The sequence below is a fragment of the Mesoplodon densirostris genome, chromosome 2, assembly GCF_025265405.1.
Source record: "Mesoplodon densirostris isolate mMesDen1 chromosome 2, mMesDen1 primary haplotype, whole genome shotgun sequence".
In the NCBI taxonomy this organism is placed as follows: domain Eukaryota; kingdom Metazoa; phylum Chordata; class Mammalia; order Artiodactyla; family Ziphiidae; genus Mesoplodon; species Mesoplodon densirostris.
The window spans coordinates 108180870-108201588 of record NC_082662.1 but is presented as its reverse complement, the minus strand read 5'-3'; the positions used below and the strand labels follow the sequence as shown (position 1 = coordinate 108201588).

Here is a 20719-nt window from a genome sequence, read left to right as displayed (position 1 = left end):
ATTGAAGCAGTGTAGATTAATGTTTTGTCTACATAGGTTGTTATTTGAATTTTCCTTTTAAAGGTTCATTTCCTTCAGAATTAAAGTTGACTCTAAACTCAACTCACAAATTCCTCTCTGGCAGCTTTTGGTTTTGGGTTCACTCCTAGGGCAGACATGATTTATTTTCCTGTGCAGAACCCAGAAATGTAATTTCAGCTTGGGCTTGGAATAGTGCTTTGGGACACTAAGCAGAAGTGAACAATGGAACTTAGGTGGACATGAGTCAAATAAAACCAATCACATTTTCTCTCAGCTCTCCTTTATAGCACGATGAACCTAAAGTGTTAGTTAAGACTCCCTTTGCCGTCAATTGCTCCAACTTTAGCAAAAATTTTTGGCACAAATCACCAACTACATACTGCCAGAGGTGCTCTCTGGGAATGGAGTCTTTTCATGGTGGTATTTTGATTTTGAACTCAGTGCTCCTATTTCAGACTTGCCTCTAGTTGGTGCAAGTTGTTCTTTAGAATGAGGCTTTTCTCAAAATCACTTTTCTGTATTTTTAATACTATAGAAATGGAGCTTTTTGGTGAGAGTGGAAACTAAGTATATCTGGGACTGCAAAAGTTTTTTCATTTGTAGTCTGCATGGAGGAATGGAAAAATGCATCTCCCGTTTCAATTTCTCTGCTGTCAGCTTGATTGTGGGGATTTGAAAATAAGCCTGTTTTTTTGAATTCTGCTCCCCCCGCCCCAACCCAACCTCAGTTTGCTATCATTTGGGCAGGCTGCTGAAGTGCTAACCTAAAGCACTGTCATCCCAGAGGTCTCAGAGCTAATTAGTGGTTGTGTTGGTGGGAACAGGGGTGAGTGGTTAGTGTGGCCCAATAAATGCAGGAGGTGAGACTGAGGGATCTTTTCTGCCCTTGTGGTCCATGACTCAATGTCTGGCTTTTGATGCATCCCAGGAAAGATCCAGTTTCATTTCATGACTTTTTAAGCCCTCAGAGAATGGTTGTAAGGTAGCTTCAATAACAGATATTTATTGATTAACTTACAGTTACATACTATGCTAGGTGCTATAAGAGACACAAAGAAGAAATATATCGATTCCTAATCTTTGAAGAATGGTCAAATTCACTAGGAAGAAATAAGAAAGTCAACACATAACCACAATAGGAGTTAAAAAGTAGGAATGATCATGAATTTGAAAGAAGCATGGATAGGAATTGGGGACCATCTAAGTCAGGGGTACCCAACCCCCAGGCCATGGACTGGTAGCAGTCCATGGCCTGTTAGGAACTGGGCCGCACAGCAGGAGGTGAGTGTCGGGTGAGCGAGCGAAGCTTCATCTGTATTTACAGCCGCTCCCCATCACTCATTACCACCTGAGCTCCACCTCCTGTCAGATCAGCGGCGGCATTAGATTCTCATAGGAGCACAAACCCTACTGTGAACTGCGCATGCGAGGGATCTAGGTTGCGCGCTCCTTATGAGAATCTAATGCCTGATGATCGGAGGTGGAGCCGAGGCTGTGATACTAACGCTGGGGAGTGGCTGCAAATACAGATTATCAATAGCAGAGAGGTGTGACTGCACAGAGCCCATAATAAATCAATTGCTTGTAGACTCATCAAAACCCTATCAGTGAGTGGCAAGTGACAATGAAGCTGCATCTTATGGAGTAGACTGGACATAAGCAACACACTTTGGGTGTCACTGTCTCCCATCACCCCCAGATGGGACCATCTAGTTGTAGGAAAACAAGCTCAGGGCTCCCACTGATTCTGCATTATGGTGAGTTATATAATTATTTCATTATATATTGCAATGCAATAATAATAGAAATAAAGTGCACAATAAATGTAATGTGCTTGAAACATCCCAAAACCATTCCCCCGCCCTCTGGTCCTTGGAAAATTTGTCTTCCAAGAAACCGGTCCCTGGGCTTCCCTGGTGGCGCAGTGGTTGAGAGTCTGCCTGCCGATGCAGGGGACACGGGTTCGTGCCCCGGTCTGGGAAGATCCCACACACCGCAGAGCGGCTGGGCCCGTGAGCCATGGCCACTGAGCCTGTGTGTCCGTAGCCTGTGCTCCGCAACAGGAGAGGCCACAACGGTGAGAGGCCTGCGTACCGCAAAAAAAAAAAAAAAAAGAAACCGGTCCCTGGTGCCAAAAAGGTTGGGGACCACTGATCTAAGCACTTGTTTGGATGAGGGGGGAGATTGAGAAGAATTAACTCCTATTTTAAAATCTGAGTAGTGGGAGAACGTGGGGACTGTTGACAGAGATAAAGAAATAGGCTAGAGATGGTGGTGAGTTTGAGGTGAGTTTTCCAAGTGAAAACATTCAGCAGTAAGACCTAGGAGGTCAAAATGGAGGTAGTAGGGGCTAGAGACTCAGATTTTGAGTCTTATTTTTGGTTGCCTTGGAAATGTACAAGTCTGTAAGGAAAGTGTGTGGACTGAGAAGGCCAGAGGGTCTGGATCTTAAGTCTACACTCAAGAAAAGTGATGAGGAAAGGGATCCAAAGAATGAAGGTAAGAGAAGGGGATGTGTAAGAGTTCATAAGAAGCTCTGCCATTATAGCATCACTGAGTCAGGGGATGCATTTTAAGATTGTACCTTTGACTCAACTCTACATGCCTCTGTTATAGCACCTGCAATATTATACTGCTCTTACTGTTTTATATGCTTATTGCCTCGCCTAATACACTCTCAGCCTCTGGGGAATTGGGAACTGGCCTTACTTATTTTGGCATTCCCAGGACCAATTTTAACAAATGATGGTTATTGAATGAATGACAACCTGGAGACTGAAATGCAAATGATAATTGCAGAGAGTTAGTTAGAAGTTTTGAGGTCATTGGAAATCTTCTAAAATGGAGTTTCTCTATAAAGGAGAGAAGAAAGCCAGATTGCAAGAGGTTAAAGAGAAAAATGGATATTGAGAGAGGAGTAAAAGGAGGAGTGGGAATAAATTACTTATTCAAGGTTTTGTACAGGTGAAAAATGGGGGGACAGAAAGAGAGAGACGGGGCAGCAGGGCAGTAGCTTTAGGGACAGAAACTTCATTCATGTGACCAGTCATAGAACCTTGGCTAGACAAAGAGTTAAGGTATCTGGAAAGGGGTTTGTTAGTGAACTGGGTTATTTAGGAGTGGTTTACTCTTTCAAGTTATAGTGGAGAAAAATTAAGTGAAATGGCTGTTGGGAATGGGAGAGAAGGGAGATTGGAAGTTATATTCAGAGAGTGGAAGTACCAGTTTGAGATCTTGGAGTTGGAACAATGAGTGTCTTATAATGAAATCCAGAATGTGAGTCTGTTTGTGATAATGAGTGGATGTGGAGGTCTGTTGAGTTGAGAAAAGTAAGAACTCTTGGCTCAGATGACCTTATTGGTCCTCAACCCAGATGTTGATTTCATGGGAGATGAGAGAGCAAAGAATGAGAGGAACATAAACCATGTGCTTAAGTAATTCGAGGAAGTGGAAGTTGGTCCACGAGGACAATAGAGGTGAAATGACTTAAATTATATTTAGTGTTTAGTGTTTTTTTAATTTTAAAAGATATACATGTTTAGAATAATTTGGATTTGGATTCATCTCTCTACTTTTTTCTGTCAAAAATGAAAGTATATCCTTTTCTGTAAGGTAAGGAATGAGCATACTTCTCTTAATCTTCTCTTTACTCTCCAGATTTTGTTCATGTGATCTGGGATTTTAAAATTTATATTATAGTATTATTATTACTGAAATTTGAAGTCTTAACCCATGTTCTTTAAAAATTATTGCTATGTATACTGTTTTAAAATCCAATTTATAACACTTTAGACTTAGTTCTCTGTATAAGTTGTTCTGTGCTAACTACCAGTACATTTATATCACAACCTTCTCATTCCTGAGTCTTTTATTTTCATTTACTTTTTCAGTTAAATGAGTATATCTTTGAGAATTTTTTTACAGGAAAGTGACATGTTGGCATATCCTCAGAGCTCTTGTATATTTGAAAAATATTTTTTTTAATTTAGTTGCCTTCATACACAAATGACATCTTGTGTATATACTGAATTCTTGGGTCACAAATTACATTGTTATGAAGTTCCTAGGCATTGTTCCTTTGCTTCTTGTAATGAGTATTATAGGGAAGTCCAATGTCTGCTTAGTCATTCTTTCTCTCTCTCTCTTTCTGTCTCTCCTTTCACCTCTCTCCTCCCTCTTTAAAATCAGAACTTTAACCAATATTGGTATAGGTATATTTCCTATTATTTTTTCCTAGTCTTTTCGAGCCCTTTGGATCTGCAGACTTAGGTCTATTCTCACCTCAGAAAAGATTATGTTTCTCATTTGTTTTTGTGTCTTCAGGAACACCTATTACCTTTACACTAGGTCTTCATTCTTCCTCATAGCTAAAATCTTTTCTCTATATATTTTAATCTGCTTGGTTTTTGTTGTTGTTGTTGTTGTTGTTGTTGTTTTTGCGGTACGCGGGCCTCTCACCGTTGTGGCCTCTCCCGTTGCAGAGCACAGGCTCCGGACGCGCAGGCCCAGTGGCCATGGCTCACGGGCCCAGCTGCTCCGCGGCATGTGGGATCTTCCCAGACTGGGGCACGAACCCGTGTCCCCTGCATCGGCAGGCGGACTCTCAACCACTGCGCCACCAGGGAAGCCCTGCTTGTTTTTTCCTTTGCATTTCACAAGAGCCTCCTCAGTTTTTCCTTCATAACTGACTTTTCTTCATTGTCAGTTCTGTCCTTTATCATTTTCAATTCTGATTTGTATTTGAACGGCATTCTTATATTTTTTTAAAAAAAATTTTATTGGAGTATAGTTGATTTACATTCTTTTATTCTTATAGTATTTACTCATTGCATCTAGGTCCTCTCTATTTCTGCCTTTCTCTCAGCCCACCCCACTTCATCAGAGTATGATGCCCTATATTTTCATTTTTTTTGAAAACCTACATGTGTGTAAAATTCTTTAGAATACAGAACCAATTCTTTCTATAATGTACTAGTTTCTGGAAGTGCACATTTTTCACAAATATGCTTTTCATCTACATCTTAACTGGTACCTCTACATCTTTTATATTGAAAAATGTTCTAATGGACTCCAGGTTGTTTTTTGTTTGTTTGTTTTACTCATTCTGCTCATTAGTAATGGCTTGCCCATAAATAGAGTAAGTTGAGTCTCTTTGGAACCCCTGCTACAGTTAGTTTTTTCTTCCAGGGAAGTGAGGGGCTCTTTATGTAAACTGTTTAACAGCCCGGCAGCCCAAGGAAGAGCAAGAGCCAGAGTGTGGACCTCCTAGCAGGGAGACAGAAATGTGGCACCATTTTCTTCTCTGTGTGGAGACGCCTCTGTGCCAGCATCAGCTTTCTGAATACCTGACATTGGCACAACATCCATCACTCCCATATAGTGGCTGAGGCTGGATGCTCTTTGGTGCTGTTGCATCCGGAATTTGCCCCAGAAGCACCACAGACTTTCTTGTTGCTATAGCAGCCACAGGAGCCCTGGGACTCCTCAGTGCTTTAAATTATTGTTGACCTGGAAGGATGGGATGGAGTTCAGTCCATTCTCCCCGTAGCAGCATGGTGGGCTTTCTGAAACACAAATTGGATTGTGTTGTTTCTTTGCCCAAAGTGATTCAGTAGGTCCCCCTTGTCTTTAGATAGAGTTCCAAGGCTCTGAGTATAACTCCCTCTCCAGCCTTTATCTCCACTGATGCATGCCTTGTAATTGAACCACAGTGTTTTTATTCATTGCCTCAAATAAGTCACATTTTGCCTTCTGTTCAAACCTGTACACATATACCTCCTTCTGCCTGAAGTACCCTCCCCACCATCCCCCTTTCTACACATCCTCTCACATATGTACACATTCTTACACAACCTGGTTAACATATAAAGTCTCTCTCTCTTTCTTTCTCTCTCTCCTCTCTCTCTCCCTCTCTCTTTCTTAACAGTAATTTACAATTTATTCAGCTGTAATGCACTTATTCTGACTTTAAAGTAGCATCACGTGGCATACTTTTTTTAAATTTTATTTATTTATTTATGGATGTGTTGGGTCTTCATTCCTGTGTGAGGGCTTTCTCTAGTTGCGGCAAGTGGGGGCCACTCTTCATCGTGGTGCGCGGGCCTCTCACTATCGCGGCCTCTCTTGTTGCGGAGCACAGGCTCCAGACGCGCAGGCTCAGTAATTGTGACTCACGGGCCTAGTTGCTCTGCGGCATGTGGGATCTTCCCAGACCAGAGCTCGAACCCGTGTCCCCTGCATTGGCAGGCAGATTCTCAACCACTGCGCCACCAGGAAACCCACGTGGCATACTTTTGAGTCCATTCATGATATTACTGTTGTACTTATCTCCGTCTGTTTTATAGATCTGTGCACTCTCTGGCACGAGGGCATCATTCTGGGTTTAGAACACACAGCAGTGAACAAATGGATAAAAGAACCTCAGAAATAGTTACAGCAGGAGACCATTGTGATCTTAGAATATCAAGACATATGCTGCCATTACTGTTAATATTTGGATGATAAATTTTTGTTGTAAATGCAACCTTAGGTGGTTTGAAGGTGTAGTCTGTAGGAAAGTGAATTGTCAAAAAAACCCACAGTGCCTTGGTACAGGCTGCCATTAGGCCATAATCTTGGCTTGCCAATGAAACATAGCATCCCCCACTGGACCCTCAGAACATAGTTCTTCTCTGTTCTGCTCTGTGTTCCTAAGGCAATATGTATCTATTAGAGCACTTCTTACCCACTATTATAACTATTTATTTGGTTGTAAAACCCTTACTTGTCTGTACGTTCTGGGTACAATCCACAACTCTTTTGTTTACCATTTTAGTCTCAGGTCAAGCCTGGCATGTAGTATATTCATATTTGTTGAATGAATGAATGAATGGAGCATTAAATTTTCCAGTTTGTTCCTGGCCCAATTTCATGCCTCCAAATTCAGGGCTATTATTGCGTGCTGTCAGGGTCTCTTCTCCTTACTTCCCTGAGATACTTTAGTATCTTTCTTCAGTGTGGACCGGGTCTGTACTATGTTTGTAAATCTGGACTAATTTTGATAGTATTACATTTGACAATCAGTGTAAGCACTCATCACAGTGTCTACTACCTAGAAATAACTGAATAAGTCTATGCTTACTATGTGAAGTCAGTAGCACCATTAGGAAATAAAGGAAAGAGTGATTCTTTGCCTATTTACCTTCATGCAGATGCAGGCAACTGGAAGAGGAGGACCTCTATTGAGGAGGGCTGCCTGCTGATGGGATGTAGTCTTTAGGGAAGTCTTGGGTTTCAATTGAAGAAATAAGGTACCCCACAATATAGCGTCACCCTTGAGACACAGTTGAAGGATTAAGGTCAAAAGGAAGGATGAATTTGGTGTGGAGTAAATGAGATGGAGTTCAGCAGCTAAGGAAAAGGGTGGAATAAGAGGCATGTGTATTGATGGGGGGATGTAAATAAGGGGGTGATGGAAAGTTTGGGAGTATGAATAGGATAGAGACACCCTAAAGGTGTGAGGGAGATGAGTTGAAAGATGATTATTATTTTGAGGTTAGAATGACTTAAGTGAGAGAAGACAAGAGCAGATCAAATTTGTTTAACAAATATTTTTGATTACTTCTCAAGAAATATTAGCTGGGCACTGTGCTAAGTGCTAGGGGTTCACTGATGAAGAAAATGGTACCACCCATTTCTCCATGGAACTTACAGTCTAGTAACACAGACATAAAGCATATTATCTGTAAGATTTTGAACTATAATAAGTACCTAGTGGGAAAAGTAGAGGTTATTAGCATATTAACAGGTAGAACTAGTTGAGTTTGGGGTAGGTATGTACTGTCTCTTTCAGCTATGGATGGTGGGTGTGAATTATTAGGGGATGGTTGAACCTAAGAGTGCTCCAGGTACAGGGAACAGCTTGTGCAAAGACCCGTAGGGGGGGGAAGATTGTGATCATGTTGAGAAAGGATAGAAATAAAAAGCCAGAGTGCCTGGCATGAGTGGTATTTCAAGGGGAGAAACTGGAGAGGTAGGCAGAAAATGTAAATAGGATTTAGAATTTTATCCTAAGTGTAATGGAAGGCATCAAAGGGCTTGAACAGGCAAATGACACAATCCACTGTACACGATGAGATTAAGTTGGTGACTCTTTAGAAAAAAATAACTGAGCAGGATGCAGGGAAACCAGGCTTTTGAGGAGGCCTGAAAAAGATGATGGTGTCTAGGATTCATGGGAATGTTCATGAGATTCTTGCGTTTATCTGCATGTGTATCCCGCACACCTACAGGATCCCCTTAGCCACTTGTAACCCTAGCCTCATATATACATGTGTGTGCTTGTACGTGAGTGCACGCACACAGCCTCTCATTAGGCAGACCCTGTAGACTCCAGTGTTTGTGCAAAATGTTTCAACCATCTTTCGTCCTGGGAAGTTGTAGAATAGTCAAGCTTGTCCCCTGCCCTTCACTTAAGGAGCGGAATGGAAACTCTCCTGTGTGTAGAGGAGAAGGTTTGTAGCACAGAGGTTACAAGAATGCCCTGCTATGATATGAAAAGAGGAAACTCCCCAACTCAGGAGCCCGGGTGACTGCTGGCTGGAAGCGTTTATTGGAGACGGAATTCTCTTGACTTAACCAAAGAAGAGGAGGTAGCAGGGTCAGGGCAGGGGTCAGCCAAGCTCATTTTTACATGTTCCTCCCGTGGTGATTGTTGTTGCTAATGAGAGTTGCTCCTTAGCAGGGCCGTTGATGTGGTAAAAGGTTCCCCCCCGCCGCCAAGTTGAGAGGTGACTAGGAGGGGAGGGCTTCTTCCAGAAGTGCTAAGGCTCAGCGACCATTTCTTTTGTTTCCTTTTTTCCCTTTCTTCCTCTTGTTTCCCAGTCACTTGTAACTCCAAGTCAGATTGATGGTTTGTTTGTGATGTCCTGAGAAAACCATAATGAGCTGTTTGTATCCAGATGTCTCGCAGCTCATAAAATGGTGTCTGTTTAGTGGTCCTAAGCTCACATGGGTAGAACTTGATGCTCGTGAGGCCCAGGTCACAGCTTCCATTTCAGTACAGTCCTGTTGGGTTCACTCTGTTATATTTTCTGACACAGGCACTGCCCATAGTCTTACTCATTCATTCTTTGCTTTTAAGACCATAGGACGGTGCAATAAGAAAAGATCATTATGAAAGTGACCCCACTCCTACAAAATCAATACCATGTGCTTATTTTTATTGTTTTTCTTTTTTTAATAAATTTATTTTTTATTGAAGTGTAGTAGATTTACAGTGTTATGTTAATTTCTGCTGTACAGCAAAGTGATTCAGTTATACATATGTATACATTCTTTTTAAAATTCTCTCCCATTATGGTTTATCATAGGATAATTGAGTATAGTTCCCTGTGCTATACAGTAGGACCTTGTTGTTTATCCATCCTATATATAATAGTTTGCATCTGCTAACCACAGACTTGACTGCACCCCCGTCCCCCTTGGCAACCACAAGTCTGTTCTCTGTGTGTGAGTGTGTTTCTGTTTTGTAGATAGGTTCATTTGTGTCATATTTTATTTATTTATTTTTAATCAAAGTATAGTTGATTTGCAATATTCTCTTCCCTTATAGGTTATTACAAAATATTGAGTACAGTTCTTTGTGCCATACAGTAGGTCCTTGACATCACTAATTATTAGAGGAATGCAAGTCAAAACAACAGTGAGCTACCACCTCACACCAGTCAGAATGGCTGTCATCAAAAAGTCTACATATAATAAATGCTGGGGAGGGTATGGAGAAAAGGGAACCCTCCTACACTGTTGGTGGGAACGTAAATTGGTACAGCCACTGTGGAGAACAGTATGAAGATTCCTTAAAAAACTAAAAGTAGAGCTACCATATGATCCTGCAATCCCACTCCTAGCCATATATCCAGAGAAAACAGTAATTCGAAAAGACACATGCACCCCAATGTTCATTGCAGCACTATTTACAATAGCCAAGACATGGAAGCAACCTAAGTGTCCATCGACAGATGAATGGATAAAGAAAATGTGGTACATATATACAATGGGATATTACTCAACCATAGGAAAGAATGAAATAATGCCATTTGCAGCAACATGGATGGAACTAGAGATTATCATACTAAGTGAAGTAAGTCAGACAGAGAAAGACAAATATCATATGGTATCAATTATATGTAGGATCTAAAAAAAGATAGAACTGAACTTATTTACAAAACAGACATAGAAAACAAACTTAAGGTTACCAAAGGGAAAGGGGGGGAGGGATAAATTAGGAGGCTGGATTAACATATATACACTACTATATATAAAATAGCATACTTGTTCTTAGTTGTATTGTCTTCATTTATAGCACTGCTTAGGCATCTTGCTCTTCCCATATGTTTCTAAACCCTGCCCTTTCCCTCAACAGTCATTTTGAAGACTAACTTGAAGTGTTGTTTTCTCACACCCCAATGTCCTTTTCAGCACTTGATGTCTGTTTTTAATTTTGTCTATTTCTAATTCTTCTTCCAATGTGGACAATGTAAATGTGGACAAGTCACTGTACCTCTCTGGTCCTAGTTTTGTCTGTTAAGATGAGCACATTAGGTTGAATCTAAGGTCTACTTCACCACTGATGCTAAGTGTCTGGTACAGAGCCTGACATGTAAACCGAGGTGAATGGCCAACAAAGTCCTTGCTCTCATGGAGCTTATAGTCTAACAGAGACAGACACTGCAAAACACAAATGAATATAAAATTACACCATTTGATAAATGACAAGACAGACCGAATGGAGTAAGTGTAATAAAGGAGAAAAATTAGGAGTGTGAGCTTGGAGGTCTACTTAAATTATAAGGAAGGTCAAGGTATGAAATATTAATTAGCCATACGAATAAGAGGAAGAAGGATATTTGAGGTGAAGAGAACAGGATATGCAGAGGCTCTGAGGTAGGAAAGAATTTAATGCTTAAGGAGCCAACAGTAAGCCATTGTGGCTATAGAGTAAAATATATGAAGGAAAGATAGAGATTTGAGATATATTTATGAAACAAAAGCTATCACCCAGAGAATTATCAGTATATACAGGTGGCTCTAAGTGTTTAAGGTGTCAGCCAAGGATTTGGTAGTGTAGCATTTCATACCAAGTTAGTACAGACTCATAGTGGCAATAGAGAAAGTAGTTTCTAGAAACAAGTGGTTTCCTTTCTAATAGGAGATGGGAAAAGCCTAATAGCCCACTGCCTTAGTCCCAATGTCAGGTGCCAGTAGCCTGCAATACCTGGCAGGTGAAATTAGTAAGAGGGATAATTGATGCCCTCAAAAACTTGCCTAACCGAGCTCTGTGCAACATATTTTGGGAGTCCACCAGCAGAGTTTGTGTGCTGACACATGCTGAGACTTGTTTGGATTGAAGGTGTAGTAGCTAGGTAGGGCATGGAAAGAACGCAGCTCTTGCTTTTCACCAGAGGCTTTTATATGCTAGGTAGCTCCTAACTTAGTGCTTTCTCCTTCTCTCCCTACTAAAAGAAAGTCATTTGCTTTTAGTCCCTCCTGTATTCTACTGGCAGACTAATGTTCACATGCAACTTTGTTCCTACCTTCCCCCACCTGAGAGCCTACAATAGCTTCCCTTTGCTTGTTGTATCAATTCATATTGGAATTCAAAGCCTCAAATGGTCTCCAGCCTTTTCTCATTTCAAACCCCAACTGAGAATAGACTCCAGTCATTTTGATGTCTTCAAGACCTGACCCTACCAACCTGAGTAAGCCTTCTTCCTCCAGCCCAGGCTGACGCTTTCTTGCCATGGAGAGTAGTGGGAAAAGCTGAATGACCTCAGACAATGGACCCAGCCCTTCTAGTAGATCTCCAAGAAACTTTCCTATTTCAATACTTAGTGACTTTTTGTCTTTATTCATTTCTACCAAGGGTCTTCTTTTATTGTCTCATGCTTCCATGCCTTCTCTGTGTGCTTTAAGACCCTAGGATCAGGGACTTAGTCTGTAGATCTTGTGGACCAGACCCAGCACAGTTAACTGTGCTGCAGTAGAAAGAACGGTAGTTTTGGAGCCAAATTGATCTGAGTTTGTATGATAGTGCTCTGACTTACCAGTTTATGACTCTGGGTGGGGATGGTGGGGTTGGTGGTTACCTAACCTTTCTGAGCCTCACGTTTCTTATTTTTAGGCTTCTGCATTGGTTTCCTCCTTTGCCAAGAGGGGTGGTGACATGAAGGAAGCACAGTGTGTTGGCAGACTTTCCACTGGGAATTTTGGAGCAAGCAATTTAGTGGCACCCTGGTTACTGTTTTTATATTCTGAATGTAATGACTGGTTGCTAGAATTGGAATGAGGAAAAAATTCTGGCATAAATATGCCTGGGAAGGGTTTTGTTCTGGAGAAATATGCCTGAACCTTAGAGAAAAATGATCCATTCTATAAAAGATTATTTTTAAGCCAGTATTCTCTTGACTCTGTAGATTTGATTTCTCTAACAGTATCTAACACCAAACACCTAAGGTATTTGATGAAGGTATCTAACCTTCAAAATCAACCTCATTAGAAAAACAGTCAACTGTACTCAAAAAATACATTTGATTTTTGGACAGTAATTTGAAGTCATAATTTTTCCCAGTAATTTGATGGTGCGAGTCATGATTTTAATCTTCACCTTTCCTGTCCTGTCTCCTTCCCCATGCCTTTGTGTGCTTGGGAACACTGAGATGCACAGAGATTGTTTTGATATGGTGAGATTCACACCTCAAGTCTTTGTTACGAATTTGAGACTCAGCAGCTCTAGTTTAAATCCCAGCTCTCCTACACTCCCTGCCTCACAACAGGCAAGTTATTTTACTTCTCTGAGCCCGTTTCCTCAACTATAAATGAGATAATGATTGTGACAACTCAAGCACAATGCCTGGTTCATAGTAGGCAATCAGTGACTCTTGGTTTCCTTTCCCAAGAGAACAAAATTTTCATTCCAAGCATTGTTTCATTAACCTAGTCTGTCTTACTACAATATTTAAGTGTCTGGGTATTATAATGCATACGAAATACATATGAGATGTTTTAAAATCACAGTGTCTTATACTCAGAATTATCACAGAGCCAATAAGGAAGAAGAATAACACCCAAATTTCTCACATTCAGCAAGTCAGTTTGGTTTGACGCTAGCACAGTATTTGAGTCATAAGTGTAAGAGACAAGACTCTCGGTAATTTCCAGGTTACAGAAACTCGTCACCTGCTTCTTGGTTATGTTTTCATTTCTAAATCCCACCTGCATCTTAATTACACACCTGTCTTTAATCTGAGGTAGCATTTCTGCCAGTAAAGTAGGGGAGCAAAGCTTTCTATACTAAATGACATCGTCTACCCTGGGGAAATGATCGCTCCTGTACTCACTCGCTCACTCACTCGCTCACTCACTTTGTATTCGTTAATACTGCAGGTTGCAATTGACAGATCTCCATCTGAAATTAGGGAAACCTGTTGGAAGGGACATCTCTCAGAATGGCTGTGCTCTTGAATGGACTTATGAAGAGTCAGTCATTGGGAACAATTGGAATCAGTAACCTGAATGCCACCAGATTCTATTTTTCTTTTCTGTGTACTTCTGATTCACTGTTATCCTTTTGTGTGTAGACTGGTCATGTTATTCTTTTGGTCCATGTGGTAGAGGGTGTCTAGTCCAAAAGTTTGGAAAAGAGACACAGTGACAGTTTGTATAAGATGCCCATCCTGGGTCAGTCAGCTGTGACCAGGAAGGCATGCCTGACCATGTAAAGACATGGTGGCTCCTTCAAGAATTATATGGATGAAATGGGGTGTGGAGAGCAGCAAAGAAGCAGGATCCTGAGCACAGAGTTCCAGAGATGCCCACACACCCATTCTGCCATCTTAGGTAGAGGGATATTAGCTGGGAATACAAAAAATATTCCTGAACTGAGGTTGCTTGCAGCCAAGTGATGGGAGATTGCTGTGCAATCAAAGAAGTGCAATAGAATGATGTTGGTTCTGTAATAATGGATGTATAGGTTAGATAGGAGTAAAGAATAGGTTGTCAGTTAGGTTGGATCAGACACAGCTAGCTTCTGTTAGCAGTGATGGCTACACAGTTGGGCACTTTGCAGACTCTGAAAATACTTGAGCCAAGTTGAATTGTTATCTGGGGACTAGGTATAGCCTTGGCATTTTCTGAGTATAAAAGTCCTGTGCTTTGTCATTAAGAGGCCTCTTCATCAGAGTGCCTTTTTGAGTTATTCAGTGAGGTTTTTTTTTTTTTTTTTTTTTTTTTTTTGCGGTACGCGGACCTCTCACTGTTGTGACCTCTCCCGTTGTGGAGCACAGGCTCCGGATGCGCAGGCTCAGCTGCCATGGCTCACGGGCCTAGCTGCTCCGCGGTATGTGGTATCTTCCCGGACCAGGGCACGAACCCGTGTCCCGTGCATCGGCAGGCGGACTTTCAACCACTGCGCCACCTGGGGAGCCCCAGTGAGTTTTTTACAAGGAAAGAATTAAGGACACCTTGAGGTTTTTTGGGTTTTAGCCACTTGTCATGTTCTGTTTTAGAGAATCCATATGATCTGAATATTCATTCCCTTTGGTAGCTCCCTAAACTGGTATTAAAAGACCTCTGATAAGAAAGATTCATCAGTTTGTTTTACAGCTCAGATGGCCTGGCTTGCTAATCACAGATTCCTTGCTTATAAGTCGATTGTCACTGGGCCTAAGAGCCTTTGCCATAGTCCCCGATCCTTGCTCTCATAGTGACCTGCAGTCCATTCAGAAGTGGTCTTATTATCATCCTTCAGGTTGCTTTTTTAGGCAGAACAAACTGATCCTTTTCCATCTTCTATTACATTAGGTCGGCTTCCCACATCTCATTCCACTAATCCAGTATTTGCTCCAGTCTCATCATCTTGGCTTGGCCTTTCACATTCATATTTTACCATGGCTCTTATTGTCCTTAGTTCCTTAATTTCTTCTCTCTACCCTTGCTTGCCCTTACCATTATTATTTTTTTTTTTTGCTGTACGCGGGCCTCTCACCGTTGTGGCCTCTCCCGTTGCGGAGCACAGGCTCCGGACGCGCAGGCCCAGCGGCCATGGCTCAAGGGCCCAGCCGCTCCGCGGCATGTGGGATCTTCCCGGACCGGGGCACGAACCTGTGTCCCCTGCATCGGCAGGCGGACTCTCAACCACTGCGCCACCAGGGAAGCCCTTTACCATTATTTTTAATTAAACCTTTTATTTTGAGATAATTATAGTTTCACACAAAGTTATAAGAATGAACAGAGAGATACTGTTTACCCTTAACCAAGTTTTCCCCAGTGGTAACATCACCTTGCAAAACTACTATCCAGCATCATAAACAGGATGTTGACATTGATACGGTCAAGATATAGAACAGTAGCCCTAAAGCTTTTATTTTTAGGTTGCTTCTCATTATTCTTGTCCTTACTCATCTCTTAGACTCTTCTCTCCTTGCTCTTCTCACTTATGTATTCATTGTCCCAGGGATTTAACCAAATCAGATTTAAGGAACTTATAAGACTCAATTTTCTCTTTGATAGGTTGGCTAGATTTCATGGTGTCAGAGTTTCTAGGGATGGCAACTTGAATTCTCTAAATTATTTGCCTGGAATAACTATATGGATGTCTTAAGGTGGCCTTAAAATTCATGTGAGGACCTGGTCTGCTGTGAGTTCATTTTGCCTCAGTTTCAGGCAGGTCACATGAGGGTGAAGAGTATTTGGGGGCTGGTATGGTACTAATCCTCTGAGACTTAAGAGCCCTAATCAAAGGCGCTTTTCCCCCCAAAGGACAGTTCTGCACAGAGGATGTGGATGAGTGCCTGCTGCAACCCAATGCCTGTCAGAACGGGGGCACCTGTACCAACCGCAATGGGGGCTATGGCTGTGTGTGTGTTAATGGCTGGAGTGGAGATGACTGCAGTGAGAACATTGACGACTGCGCCTTCGCCTCCTGCACTCCAGGCTCCACCTGCATTGATCGTGTGGCCTCCTTCTCTTGCATGTGCCCAGAAGGAAAGGCAGGTAAGGCCAGCGGAAGAACAGAGTTGGAAATGAGGGAAAGGGCTGGGGAGCAATTGGGAATTCTGCCTCCTTCTCTTTCATCCCTTACGGGGTATGTCATTTTAATTTCCATCTGTAGGAACGTGCCTCTCAAAGCTGTTCTGGAAATGTAATTAGCCAAAGTGCTGTGAAATTAGTCTTCTTCCTTAGGACTTTTGGCTCTCAACTCTGTGTACCTCAGTTTTTCATCCCCCCAAAATGAAAGTTAGCAACTATTGCCTTGGGAACATCTATAGCCCTCCTTAAGATTTTAAGCTGAAAGGCAACTCCGAAATTAAGATGAATTTCTCATAAATTAAGACAAAATTACTCACAAATGGATGCAGGCAGTTTATTTTAAGAAGAAATAATCCATTTACTCAGAAAAAGTTGTCAAGAGGGAAACAATTAAGTGCATTCCAGCTCTCCATATTGTCCTCTAAGGGAAGGTTTTTACCAACTGCAAAGTTAACATTGCTCTAGCCTTTCAGTTTAACAGCTTCTGGTTCTAGGAATAGAGCAGTGAAGGGAGGAATGTGATGGAAGGAGATTGCTTAGTGAGAGAACTTTGTGCCTAGCAGTTTTGAAATGTTCTTATATCTATGCCTTTCCAAAAGCCCCACCTCCAGCTTTGTAGAAGAAGCCTTAGTCACCTCTTCTTAAGCTAATTTCAGACTGGAAAATCCAGTTCCCATGTGAACTATGCAGAACATGGGGCCTAGTAATATCTTCAGAGTCCTGAGGGCACTTGAGCCAGGAATGTTGACACTATTAAAAAGCTGCCCGAGTATAGGCTGATGATGTTAGGCTGTTTTTTTCTTCTGAGGCTAGTGAAATGCAGGTGGCCCCAAGATCATCAGGTAGCATGATCTTGGGAAAGTAGGTTGCCTAATAAAATACAGGATGTATGTAATGTTTGGGACATATAGTAAGTAATTATGTGTTGTTTCTCTGAAATTCAGATTGAACTGGGAGTCCTCTATTTTTATTTGTTAAACATGACAGCACAGAGGGAAGTATATCTCCCTTTTCCTGTCTCCATCATCTAACCATCTCACTTTATGGTCTCACTTTATCTCCTCTTGGGAAGGGGTCCAGCTAAGGGCTCAGGGTCAGAGTACCAGGGTTGTCTTCAGAAGCTCCTTGCTTTGCTGCTGGCTGCAGCATGTCCCTAAGATTGGGTCAGGAAATTGCCTCTAAATCTTCATATTGGATTTTGATGTGCCAGTCATAAGGTTTTCCGTCCTCCATGAAAGAGAAAACTGTTCCCCGAGTAAGGGACATTTTCTCTTTCTTCTCCTTACCCCACCCTGTGACAGGTCTCTTATGTCATCTGGATGATGCATGCATCAGCAACCCCTGCCACAAAGGGGCACTGTGTGATACCAACCCTCTGAATGGGCAGTATATTTGCACCTGTCCACAAGGCTACAAAGGGGGTGACTGTACAGAAGATGTGGATGAGTGTGCCATGGGTGAGTACACAGAACCTTTCCGATTCCTCATGGTGTCTATCGAGCTCAGCAAGCATTTAAGCTGAAGCGCATTTTACTCTACGAGCATGTTTCACCCAAACCTCGGATCTCACCTGATATATGCCCACTGTTCACAGCTAACCTTCCAGTGTAACCATATATTCTGTTCTGGGAATTGCAATATATAGAAGGTTTGTACTTGACTCTTAACATAAAGCCCTACCTTAGTGACAGTTTGGGCATAAGAACAGTAGAGACTCACAAGAGTTGAGGTTGTCCTAGTTTGTCTTTCTTTCCTTATTTTCTCCCTTCCTCCCTCCCTTCCTTCCCTCCCTCCCTCCCTCCTTCCTTCCTTCATCTTGTTTATTTATTACTTACTTTCTTATTGATTGATTGATCAGAAGAAAATAGGAAATTGAGAACCAGATTTTTAAAGACCTGGCCCTAATGCTAATAATCTGACCCACTTCTGTAGTCCACATTTTTGGAAACTCCCATCAAGTGCTCTGATCGTGGTGATTGATGCTTGTGTCTTCCAGCCAATAGCAATCCTTGTGAGCATGCAGGAAAATGTGTGAACACAGATGGTGCCTTCCACTGTGAGTGTCTGAAGGGCTATGCAGGGCCTCGTTGTGAGATGGACATCAACGAGTGCCATTCAGACCCCTGCAAGAATGATGCCACCTGTCTGGATAAGATTGGAGGCTTCACATGTCTGTGCATGCCAGGTACATGGGCCATCAGTGCGTGGGATCTAGACGGGAGGCACTGCACTGTGCTTCTCTTAGTCAGAGCACTCAGTATAGCGTGGCAATTCCATAAGCTCTGTTACCACTTAATCCCCCGCCAAGGGGACCCTTAAGAAGTAAGGCCATCTTAGCATTCTTAGAGCTATGAAAAGCAACCCCATTATGTCAAAACCCAGATACATGTGAGAGAAAAATTCAGAAGATTTTTAAAATGCAAGTAGACTTTGATTTAATAAAGGATTTATCATAAAAATTCTTTAAATAGCAAGCTTTCCTTATCCACTGATATGTTACAAATAGCATACCATTCCATTTATAGAAAATAATATGACCCATAATTGTATAGGAACTTGCCATTTATCTCATAGTGAGATACACATGCTTTGTTATACTCTGGAACTCTTCTGCAGAGACCATTGCTTGAATCCTCAGACAGCACAGCTAATACCAGCTTAAAAATGATGGCTGCCAGTGGCTGCTTTGCCTGATTGAGGGTGCTGGCCTCTCTAGCCTTGGCAGGCCTTCCTGACCTTTACTTGCACCCTGAGAGCAACAGCATCTCTGACTCAGCTGGTCTTTAGGAACTTGGACTGGCACTGTGGGCCTGGCACTGTCCCGAAAGCAAAGCCTAGACTGATCAGAGAATGCGGTTCAGTCTTTGTTGGCATGCTAGGTCTTACCCAGGTCTTTGGAGGTGACCTCTTCCCCCTCTCCAAAGAGACATGGATATCCCAGAATATTCCCCTGTCTGGCTGATGCTTACAGTGACTGTTTCCAATCATAGCAGAGTCCTCTTTTCCCTCTGCAGAAATGTTCATGCTCATAGAGGATATAGTCATCTTTGCAACTTTGTGCTTTCTTGGCTAGAACGCGCCTTTGTCTTTTTCTAAGCCACTTGTGTGGTCCATTTTGTTCAGGTTTCAAAGGTGTGCATTGTGAATTGGAGATAAATGAATGTCAGAGCAACCCTTGCGTGAACAATGGACAGTGTGTGGATAAAGTCAATCGCTTCCAGTGTCTGTGTCCGCCTGGTAAATGCCCACCACCTGCCCCTGTTTTCTTTGAAAGCACAAAGCTGACTGACCACAGGGAAGGGAGGAGGGAGAGAACGTGTGTGGGCTGTACATGAGGAAGTCATTAAAGTGAGTGCTTCAGGATAGGAGTGTGTGTGTACAGAAATGGGAGATCTGTTTCAGCTAGTGTATCTTCCAAATCCTTTGTGGCCAGAAGTCCAAGTCTATTCTGAATGGCCCATGACCTCTCTGTCTGTGTGTACATTTGGGAAAGTTCATACCTCACGGAAGCCTTAGTTCTAGGTTATTCAGGATTTTATTTTTTCCTGTGGGTCATATTCTTGAAACCTTTCTGTGAGATGATTATTTTTAGACATTTCACCCATGGGTACAGAAACAGCACAAGGCAATTCTTTCCAGAGAACGCTGTGTCTCTCCTTTTGCTCCCCAAAGCTGTTGTTGAAGGCATGCTAAATTTTCTGCCAGAGTCTATAGCCTCTCTTGTTTCTTTAGAGAGGAGGTCCCAGTTCTTCTGAAGCTACATTCACTTGTTAGGGGGCTCTGCCTATAACCATTCAGTCCCTACTTTAACTAGAAATGAAATCTGTGCTGGGAAGAAAAAGGTAGAGAGACACGCAGGTACCTCTGATGCCCTGAGCCTCACCCAGTTATCCTAGTTACCTGTTGGGGAGAATAATTCTCCATTTGCTGACCCACGGGTATAAACCCTGCCAATAACAACCCAGTTCTCTTTGGGCATCATTCTCATAGTAAGGAAGATATAAGATAATCCTTTGACTTGTGTCATCGCTATACCCTTTTCAGGTTTCACTGGGCCAGTTTGCCAGATCGATATTGACGACTGTTCCAGTACTCCATGTCTGAATGGGGCAAAGTGTATAGATCACCCAAATGGTTATGAATGCCAGTGCGCCACAGGTAAGAATTTTTCACTTCTTATTCCTCTGGTAGGTCTGCCTGAACAAAACAGGAGACCGTCCTCTTCTAGTTGGCCTGCCAGGCCAGTCCACTAACATGGGGCTGCTCTGGGTTTAGAAAGAGCTTCTTCCAAGCCTGTTTCTTGCTGCTCTCTCACTGTTTCCTCTACAACACCCGCCTCCTTCACCACAATCGTGGCTTGGCCTGGACATTTCCATTTGGTGCCCCTGTCTTTCTTGGGCAGATTTTGGCAGCGGTGAGTTTCCAGCTGGCTTGACCTACTCCTTTGGAAAAGGGAAGAGTTCCAGTTGAAAGCTATTTTTCACTGGGGCTTCTCAGCAGGAGACCTGTCTCTGTGTTTCTTGAGGCAAGTGATCGAACAAAGGCCCAGAAATCTGGGGGCAGTGGTGTGCAAGTGCAGAGGTTTTCTGCATAAAAGATGACTGATGCTTTGAGAGTTGGATGTGTATTTGAA

The 20719-nt window shown here is 42.3% G+C and overlaps 1 protein-coding gene and 1 pseudogene across 1 annotated transcript in view; one reads left to right on the top strand and one right to left on the bottom strand.

Moving 5' to 3' along the window:
- The window catches only part of NOTCH2 (notch receptor 2), a 184552-nt gene that overhangs the window by 102478 nt on the left and 61355 nt on the right, over positions 1 to 20719 (top strand). Inside the window, exons 6-10 of the mRNA XM_060090369.1 lie at positions 15817 to 16050; positions 17388 to 17543; positions 18083 to 18271; positions 19210 to 19323; positions 20131 to 20244. Of these exons, the coding sequence (XP_059946352.1) occupies positions 15817 to 16050; positions 17388 to 17543; positions 18083 to 18271; positions 19210 to 19323; positions 20131 to 20244 (807 nt within the window). The remainder of the gene's footprint in view (positions 1 to 15816; positions 16051 to 17387; positions 17544 to 18082; positions 18272 to 19209; positions 19324 to 20130; positions 20245 to 20719) is intronic.
- On the bottom strand, positions 6276 to 6676 carry LOC132483674 (ubiquitin-conjugating enzyme E2 D3-like; annotated as a pseudogene).